The following is a 9,205-nucleotide window of genomic DNA, read 5'->3' as shown; positions in this document are numbered from 1 at the left end:
AGAGAAAATGCAAAGAAAGAAAAGAAGAGAAATCCAGTGAGGAGTGACGAGGACAATTGAGTCATTTCACAAGCGAAATGTGTCGGCCTCTAACTCTAGTCAAAATCCAGTGTGTCATCGGGCCCGGGCCCACTCTGTTCCAATTCAAAGCCCAAACACAGAATCGTCGGTGACTCAGTTAACGTTGGACTCAACTCACCTCTACATACACCTCTACATACATATTCACACTTGCACACATTATAATATTATAAACGTGTAGAGAGAGAGAGAGACGTGGATTGGTATATTTAAGCTGTGGATGATACCAAATCGAACGCGAACGCGTTTGGAGCTGGAGAGAGGGAGATTAAAATAATTAGTGAGATAATTTGAAGGAGAGGAAGTGCAATGGCGGACTCCAGCGAATCCGTCTCCATTGATATGGAGTCCATACCATTCGCCGGAAAGGTCAAACTCGAAACCTCTGCTCGCATTATGCTTATACACGCACATTTATACATGTTGTGTGTGTTATTGTGTGCATATACAGCTGAAGTTGTTTGTGTGCGTATTTGTTTTTGTGAGAAAGTTGCGAATTATTAGCTGAAGTAGTTTGCGGAGCTGCATTTTTGAGTAGCAATGCGCGATTTTCCTGAATTTGGAAGGAAGTCTATTTTTATGCATTTTCTTTTGTTCTAAAAAAGTGCTTCAATTCTCATTTCTCGATGACTGTTTTGAGTGGAGAAAGAGCTTGTTTCGGCAAATTTACCGTAGTATTGATATGTAGATTGAGTAAGGATCACATTTTGGGAAACAGAAGTTCATTTTGTAGCATAATATTTTGAAGGGTGTTTTACTTGTTTTGACAAGTGAATTTCACATTTGATGCATTTCCATCGATCATTTTTTTAAATTTTAATCTTCATCTGTTTTTTCGGTGCTTTTAACTCTATTTGTATATCAATCGCTTATGATCATGTGTGTGTGGAATAAGATATGAGGACAGGAAAAATAGAACTAAGCTCCTTTGATTCCAACCATACTTACATGCTACAATTCGTGGTTCAGATTCTCAATCTTAATACTCTAGTAGTTAGTTTCAAATGTAAATATTATGGCATAACTTTCGTATCTACTCACGGAAAGTCGTTAGCTCAAGCTAGCTGGATTATTTTAAGCAAGTTACAGTCTCTAAATAAGCAAGAAAAGCTTCCTGTAAAGCAAGTGGAATCAGAATTCTTAGATTGATATAGCTGGTGGAATATTTTGCTGTACTCGACGTATTTTGGAGATTAGGTGCCGATCTTGACAAACTCGCTTTTTTCATGTTGGTTTACAGGAGCATATTATCAAAACGGGTTATGGTTCTGTCTCTGTTGCTGTATTTGGAGACCAGGACAAGCCAGCTCTTATTACTTATCCTGATTTGGCTTTAAACTGTAAGGAAACTGAAGTGAACTCTTACCAACTGTATTTGTTGATTTCGACCAATTTTTTATGTATTGTGAATACTCTTATCGATGATTGAAATCTTGCTAATGCATTTCTCCTTAACAATAATACCAAATAAAAAAATTGTGGTGATATCTATTCATTAAACTACCTACTTTTGAGCTGCCACTTTCGCTTCAAATTTTGACATGGTATTTCTTCTTTGGAATGTTATTATAGTTGGATTGAAATATTACAAGATGCGTTTGGATCATTTTTAGCCTTATATATCTTGTTTTTAAATTACAATGTAAAACATTTTCTCTAAGATGCTGGAGGTGTGATTTTAAAGTCCAGCACATTGTACTTCTAAATTTGCAGTTGATATGTGACTTGTTTGTTTGCATGCCACCAAACAGATATGTCCTGTTTCCAAGGGTTGTTCTTTTGTCCAGAAGCATTTTCTCTCCTTCTCCATAACTTCTGTATTTACCACATCAGTCCTCCAGGTCATGAGGTCAGTCTTGTAATTCCTTGATAATTTATACAGTTATCTACAAAGTAGTTCACCTTCATTGACACTGTATGCATTCAGTTTTGCTGTCTCTTACCTGGCACTTTGTCAAGAGTTATTGCAGTTAGGAGCTGCTGTAGCTGGCCCTGATGAACCCTTACTGACTGTTGATGAATTGGCTGATCAGATTGCTGAAATCCTCGACTATTTTGGGTAATTCTAGTGGTTTAGTTTTAACTATTGATAATACGTTCGTCAATACACATGGTTTCGAGCTAACTCACACTCAATCTATCTCCAGGCTTGGTTCGGTTATGTGCCTGGGTGTAACAACTGGAGCTTACATTCTTACCCTTTTTGCTGTAAGTTGTTTTCACCTGTTGCATCCATATTTCTGTTGTCTGTCTTCACCAGAAAAATCACATGCCACTTTATTGCAGCTGAAACACTCACGACGTGTCATGGGTCTTATTCTTGTTTCCCCTCTGTGCAAATCACCATCTTGGACAGAGTGGTTATGTAACAAGGTTTGCTACTTTTCTGTTTCTCCTTGTTTCCTCACGTTCTAACTCTGCAGAAATTTGGTACTTGGTTTGGAAAACGTAACAGAGATTACAAGTTTCACGAGTATGGTGAACTGTTTGCAGGTGATGTCCACTTTGCTTTACATTTGTGGCATGTGTGGCATAGTAAAGGAGCTGTTGCTCATGCGATACTTCAGCAAGGTCTGTCTGGTATTCATTTTGTTTAAATATGTTAAATGGAATCATTTCGTTTGAAAAATATGCTAAATTTGGATTTCTTTTCAATTGTGCAACAGGAAGTCCGTGGTGGTGTTGATGTACCCGAGTCAGATATTGTCCAGTCTTGCAGAAGAGTTAGTTCCTTGCTTTTTCTTTTCTCAACACATCACGATTTTAGCGTTTCCAAGTCTCATATAAGTAATTACATTTTTTACTTTTGCAGTTGTTGGGCGAGAGACAGAGTCCTAACGTGCTGCGCTTCCTTGAAGCTATTAACGAGTAATCTCCTTGACACTATAGAAGGTCAAGACTTCGAAATCCAAAATAGAGTTTAACCTCTATCATCTGCTGCCTTGCAGGAGGCCAGACCTCAGCAATAGCTTGAGGAAATTGAAGTGTCGATCCTTAATTTTTGTTGGCGAAAACTCTCCTTTCCACGACGAAGCTCTTCACATGACTTCAAAGCTAGACAGAAGATTCAGTGCCTTGGTTGAGGTAAGCTAACCTAACTTAAACTAAACTATCCACGTAGCTGCTCTCATACGAAGCATACCCTCACATTCACCTCACACTGATTTGTTGCAGGTTCAAGCATGTGGCTCGATGGTCACAGAAGAGCAACCCGATGCCATGCTGATCCCACTGGAATACTTTCTCATGGGCTATGGCCTCTTTAGACCCTCCCACTTGAGCGTAAGCCCAAGAAGTCCGTTGAGCCCGACCAGCATTTCACCTGAGCTTTTCTCACCCGAGAGCATGGGGCTGAAGTTGAAGCCAATAAAGACAAGAATCCCGGGACAAGTGTGAAGAGGATGAATGCGCAGAATGGCCAAAATTTTTGTGTACTACGGAGCTAGAGCATGCTCGAAAGAAGAACCGTAGCAGGGGAGGAAGCCATAGGAGGCGCTTTGTAGATAGAAAGAATGTCAGCAGAGAGATAGGTAAAGGGAAAGAATATATGTACACGAGAGAAAGGGGTAAATTATTTTCTTTTAATTTTTTGGTTTTTTCTCCCACTTGTAAGTCTAGAGAAGAATTTAGTGAGAGCTGTTTCTATTTCCAATAATAAATTATATTTACGCAGGGAATATAAAATAAAAGGAGGGCGTTGTATTTCATTTTGTAATCTTTATATTTATTCATGGCATATTCATCAAATTGAGTTTATTTATTCATGGCATATTCTTTCTTCCCAATTGGATCATACCACCCCCCCCCCCCCCCAAAAAAAAGGAAATCTTTGCTGCCAAGTTGGAATAACCATCAAAGAAAAATCTTGCATTCATAATCATATGATTTTATGTTGAGGGTCCGACTCCTATACCGTATTGAACCACCATCTCGTCTACAAATCGAAAATTAGTCCTGTTCTGATATCATATTGAACTACGCCATCTTGTCAAGAAATGAATATTAGTATTCAAGATTCCACAACATAGTTCTTACATACCAAGAAAATGGATCCCAATGCTCAAAGCTTGAACATGTACAATTTGGATGTAAAGTGGCTTAAAATCTTGATGGCATTTGTAATATTGGCATACCTATCTTCTTCGTCTTCATCTTCGTCATAGACATCATCAATCCACTGTGAATCTTCTGCTCTCGAACCGCAGAAGATTCCTACGGATGCCATTGGTATCTTCTTGGTTTCTTGGAGATTTCCTTTTGTTCATCTCTGCATACATTTCCTCTATCATCGGCTTCCACAGTCGAACGCGTGCATTTATAAACCAATTCGAGACCTGCTACATGCATATATATCATCAATAAACCATAATCAAGATTCAATCAAAGCAGCATTGCAAAAAAATTAATCATTTCTACGCACCTGGCTCCTTGTAAGCCCACTGTTCAATGCTAGCAAGTGCTTCTCTGCATCTTTCGGATACCTGAAAATTTTCGAAGAATTTTTTTAAGGATATATATATGTATCTGGTTATGTAGCGTGGGAGACGAATAAGGGTCGGGCGCCTTACGGGTGTAGAAAGTTCTGGAACATCCACGCCCTGAGCACCGAGACAGATCTCTCGGGAAGGCCTCTCTGAGGCCTCCAAAGCTGGTGATCCCTCTTCTTGAGCTGCTGGAGTGCCCACTGCTTCTCTATGAAGGATGTCTCGAACGACCTGTCCTCTCTCGTCTCTCCCTCATCGTGCCGTGCTGCTCCCATTGCCAAAATGTGGCTGCAGATCTTCCCCCGGAGGTCTCTGTACATGGCAGAGACCGTGGGGAGGGCGAACCGGGCGTGTAGGTTCGGGTCCAGCTCGGTCACAGCACGAAATGCAGAGACGACGGTGTGGATTTCGTCTAGGCATTGGCTGTATTGATTGTCAACCTATGTGTAAAATGGTAAGAATCAAGAATCAGTGGAAGGATTATGGAATTTAGTGTTTTTTTTACCAGTTGTAGTAAAGACATGAGATGCTTTTTCTTGGACTCATTGTTGCTGTTGGTATTGCTTGAGACGAAGCTTTGTTCCGTCTCAAGCCTGCCCGAGCAGCCAGGGAACGTCACTCCCTGGCTGCTCTCGAGGGCGTAGCAGGAGAACTCAGCGAGTATCTCCTGCAATGCTAGGAAGAAACTGGATCCGTTCAACGCGAGGCTGCTGCTGCTGCTGCACGACGCGTTGTCTGATCCAACGCGCCTCCTGTCCAACGACGTGTAGCTGCTCATACCCGATGAGCTTAGCTCAGAACCCCCTCCTACACGACAAGGATGAGACGTTGCAATGCTCAACGACAGCTCCTTGTTAGGGTCGATCGAGCTCAACCTCTCGTGCTCCTTCAGCATCCACTCATTCATCATGATCGAGCTTTCTTGAAGCTCGGGGCTATCCATGCCTCCGTTGAAGCCCCATCTCGTGCTAGCATCATACGGAAGGCCTCCAAACCCAGCCCCAAACATCGAGTTCACACAAGCACTAGGATTGCTACTACTGATCCCCTCAATGTACTTCCCAGCAGTCCAAAACTCGTCTCCAACGTGACCGCTCGCCACCATTTGGTCACGGCCTAATGTGATCGGGTCCTCCCCGAAGGCCGGGGGCAGGGGAATTCCCGCCATAATATGGTTTTGAATATGCCGGTCCACTAAATCAGTGTAACTCAGGGAGATCAAGCCCGAGGCCAACGAGCTCCCGTCAACGGGTCCATGTGGCCCCGTTGCAGCGTTAGATTGCATATTGAAACCCAACCCTTTACCCTGAAAGATGCAAACACACCATACATCAATGAGGATTCCAAATTCAAGTGGTGTTTCAGTCTCATATTTCATTTCATTCTCACTTGCAAGAGTTAGATATGTCACTCAACTATGTAAATATGCAAACACTAGAGAAAATAGATCAAGTTTTTCATTTGTGTTGCTCAATTACACATATGTATACTGCATACATAAATTTGTTTTACAAAACATTATCATCTAAACACAATAAAAAACTTAAAAATTTCTTGAGAAAGAGATGGGATCATAGAGTTGGAAAAATGTTTATACGAGTATCATTAAACCAGAGCTACACTAAAACAAAACACAATAAAAGAGCAAGTTTTTCATTTGTTTTGCTCAATCATAGTAAAAAAATTCTTACAAAACATCATCATCTATAACACAATGAAGAAAGAAATTTGATATTTATTGTGAAAGAGATCCTCATAGAGTTGAAAACTCATAAAATGAGTGTCATAAAAGTAAAACTATTTGACTAAAAAGCAAAGACAGATTTAATAAAAATAGGAAAATAATAAACAAACAAACAAACCTTATTATCCTCAAACAAGTAGTGTTTTGCAATGAAGAAAAGATCTCAGGTGAAATGCAGTTCCCCCTTCAGTGGATTGATTGATTGCAAGCAAAAAACAATAATGCAAGAAACTAAAAATTACTTTTAGAGGGAAGCAAATGATAAACAGCCTAAAAGAAAGTGAGGTTTGATCTTTACTGATCACAACAACCATATGTAGGAAATCATTGGTTACCCTTTCTTCCTAAACAGTTTATAATAATCAGAAAACCAACAAAAGACTATTTCTCTCTCTCTAAAATTCTACTAATTCTTGCAAGAATACTAAAACCCCACCACAATTCTGTAAAAACAAGACAACAACGAATAAAAGGCCAAAAACCAACTGCAAAAGTGAGCTGTTTTTTATTTAATTTTTTCTGAGAAAAAGAAAAGTGGGATTTCTTTTCATCCAAGAAAATTGCAAAGCCCAAGAAACTGAGGGATTGCAGAGATTGGCTCAGAAAGAAATCAAGAATCGTTCACAACAGATCTCCTCTCTTTCTTAAAAGAGCTCTTCTTTTAACACAAAATAGATAGATTCGTACTTAGATTGAGAGAGAAAGGGAGTTATTAACCAATGGTTTGTTTGAATTGGGGCAACCAAAACACTGAATTTTTTAAAAGTGCATGGCTTCATCAAAAGCAAGCTAAATAATGGCCTCTGTGATATAGAGAGGGAGAGCTTAGTAGTAGGGTGGTTTACATGACAATTAATGGACCGGACCTATTTATTAGTTTTACACTATTGGGTTATTTGTACATGTCAAATTTTGGTCCAGTGTGATTTAAATTTTTAATAATAGTCTCATAAAATTTTGGAATTGTTGATTTTTTTTATAACTAATTCGTTGATAAGTTGATGCACACATCACAATTTTGGTGACATAAACTAATAATAATGGAGGCGTGTATCAATGTATTGACATTGACGATTAAACGACATTATTTTGTATCTCTGTAGCAATAGCAATAGCAAATAGCAAATTGCAACATCAACACACATCTCTCGCAACGCAACCATTATTGATCATGTTTGGATATGTGCAATGATGATGCAAGCAATATTAGTGAAAATCTTTGGAGGATTGATTACTACAACTATCCCTCTGTTTAAATTTATTTTTGCTGCTGCTGGTGTTCGTTTCAGACTGCAGAATTGAGGAGAGAGAGAGAGAGTTGTACTTGAATGACAAGATGTTTGCTTTGAGTATATTTGTGAAGATGAGTTTCCAGTTCCACTGAGTGAAATCAGAGATAATTCCAATTGAATTCATCAAATAGATACAATTATTCAACTTTTTCTAGTAATTTACATATTTTCCAACTATTTTTAATAGTCTAGAGTAAGTTAGGTATTCATTGTTGGAGCATGACATTAACGATAAATTGAAGGAAAAATACTAGTACTAGTAATTGTTCCTCTTTGAATTAATGAATTCACTATTTCTGAGTCATAAAACGACCAAAACTGCAGTGTTCATTGTTAATTATCTTATTCCAATAATTTACGTCCTTAGACATAATATTATCCTTATAATTGAACAAGATATTAATACAGATTTTTATTTAATGTTTTGTTTCATACTCTCAAATCCCACAAAAGAAAATAGTAGTACTAGATTAGACTACGACATTACCAAATAGTAGTAGTAGTAACATATGCTACTACAATATTGGCCCACATTAAATTCGTCAAAGATCACACACAGGAAAATATAAATGCCCTGTTCCAATTATTAATGCCCAATTTCACCAAACATCTTTGAAAATTATTTTCCAAATAAATTCATTGAAATATTTTTATATGGTTCTGGCCTCTATGACAAAAATAGTATTGCTTTTTTAAAGTCAGATAGATATATGCAAATCACCAAGTCCTCAGATACCAGATTATACAAACACATTAACACATTGAAATTTTCCTTTTATTAAAAATTTCCCTCTTCTGACTACGAGTGACATGTATACCTTATTGTATGATCTCATTACAAAGACTTTTGCGAACGAAAAATTAGCTAAATTTGTGAAACTTGAATACAGTACAAATTTTTTGCATCTGTCCTATTCGTTTAGGCCACTATTACTGTATCGATATATTGTTAATTTAATAATTTAAAATAGTGTTTTTTTCGAGTCCAATAAATATAATATAAGATGTTGTCCAAAAAATAAATACTACTCCGTACAAATTAAGTTAAAGTTAAATATCGTGGATCGATAAAAATTAAGGCCCAAAACATCGTCTCAGATACTCAAACGGCCCAAAAAATATCAATACTATGAATGGGCCGGACTTGATTTAATGGGCTTATCAATACTATGAATATAAAATATCAGCTTTAATTATCACCCAAAAAATTTGGTTTTATGTCCTCTGAAAAAATTAACAAAAAACTCATTATTATTAATATAACTATAATAGTAGTAATTATTATAACCGTGAGATGTTGGAATTGTTTATCACTTGAATTGAAATTAAATAAATCAGTAAGACGTTCCCAAGAATGAACAGCAAAGCAAATATTACAAGGGAAAATAGAATGCAATTTTATAAGATAGTGGATCTTATATGATTCAATTGGTATATGCCCTAAATCATACTTGACCACATATTTTCATTAATCTTTCATCAAACAATTTTGACCATCATCAGTGCTACATAATTAACCTAATTTATTAGGAATCATTGAATCCGGCAGATTTATCTATTCTCAATTTTCGATATGAATTATAGGACAGAGATAAAATTAAAAA

At 37.5% G+C, this 9,205-nt stretch overlaps 2 protein-coding genes across 2 annotated transcripts; one reads left to right on the top strand and one right to left on the bottom strand.

Annotated features, from left to right (window-relative positions):
• Positions 1 to 260: 260 nt before the first annotated feature.
• On the top strand, positions 261 to 3,788 carry LOC121752914 (protein NDL2-like). Its single transcript, XM_042148014.1, has 11 exons — positions 261 to 450; positions 1,322 to 1,421; positions 1,833 to 1,930; positions 2,052 to 2,140; positions 2,229 to 2,289; positions 2,368 to 2,454; positions 2,575 to 2,652; positions 2,748 to 2,804; positions 2,894 to 2,949; positions 3,030 to 3,165; positions 3,256 to 3,788. Exons 1-11 carry the CDS (start codon positions 391 to 393, stop codon positions 3,475 to 3,477), a joined length of 1,044 nt encoding a protein of 347 aa, XP_042003948.1. The 5' UTR covers positions 261 to 390; the 3' UTR covers positions 3,478 to 3,788.
• A 278-nt stretch (positions 3,789 to 4,066) lies between these two features.
• Positions 4,067 to 7,158, bottom strand: LOC121750797 (homeobox protein ATH1-like). Its single transcript, XM_042145410.1, has 5 exons — positions 6,428 to 7,158; positions 5,071 to 5,871; positions 4,650 to 5,005; positions 4,502 to 4,562; positions 4,067 to 4,415 (listed from the first exon to the last, which is right to left on the bottom strand). Exons 2-5 carry the CDS (start codon positions 5,848 to 5,850, stop codon positions 4,251 to 4,253), a joined length of 1,362 nt encoding a protein of 453 aa, XP_042001344.1. The 5' UTR covers positions 5,851 to 5,871; positions 6,428 to 7,158; the 3' UTR covers positions 4,067 to 4,250.
• Positions 7,159 to 9,205: the final 2,047 nt, after the last annotated feature.

The sequence above is a fragment of the Salvia splendens genome, chromosome 10, assembly GCF_004379255.2.
Source record: "Salvia splendens isolate huo1 chromosome 10, SspV2, whole genome shotgun sequence".
Lineage (NCBI taxonomy): Eukaryota > Viridiplantae > Streptophyta > Magnoliopsida > Lamiales > Lamiaceae > Salvia > Salvia splendens.
The sequence above is the reverse complement of the archived record's forward strand: the minus strand, read 5'-3'. Positions and strand labels throughout refer to the sequence as shown.

Bases quoted from the DNA above. Each gene is read 5' to 3' on its own strand.
- LOC121752914 (XM_042148014.1), top strand. From the start codon at position 391: ATGGCGGACTCCAGCGAATCCGTCTCCATTGATATGGAGTCCATACCA. The intron at 1,422-1,832 runs GTAAGGAAACTG...GCCACCAAACAG, and splicing joins TCCTGATTTGGCTTTAAACT to ATATGTCCTGTTTCCAAGGG. The intron at 2,805-2,893 runs GTTAGTTCCTTG...TTACTTTTGCAG, and splicing joins TTGTCCAGTCTTGCAGAAGA to TTGTTGGGCGAGAGACAGAG.
- LOC121750797 (XM_042145410.1), bottom strand. From the start codon at position 5,850: ATGCAATCTAACGCTGCAACGGGGCCACATGGACCCGTTGACGGGAGC. The intron at 5,006-5,070 runs GTAAAAAAAACA...TTTTACACATAG, and splicing joins TCATGTCTTTACTACAACTG to GTTGACAATCAATACAGCCA. The intron at 4,416-4,501 runs GTGCGTAGAAAT...TGCATGTAGCAG, and splicing joins GTGGGCTTACAAGGAGCCAG to GTCTCGAATTGGTTTATAAA.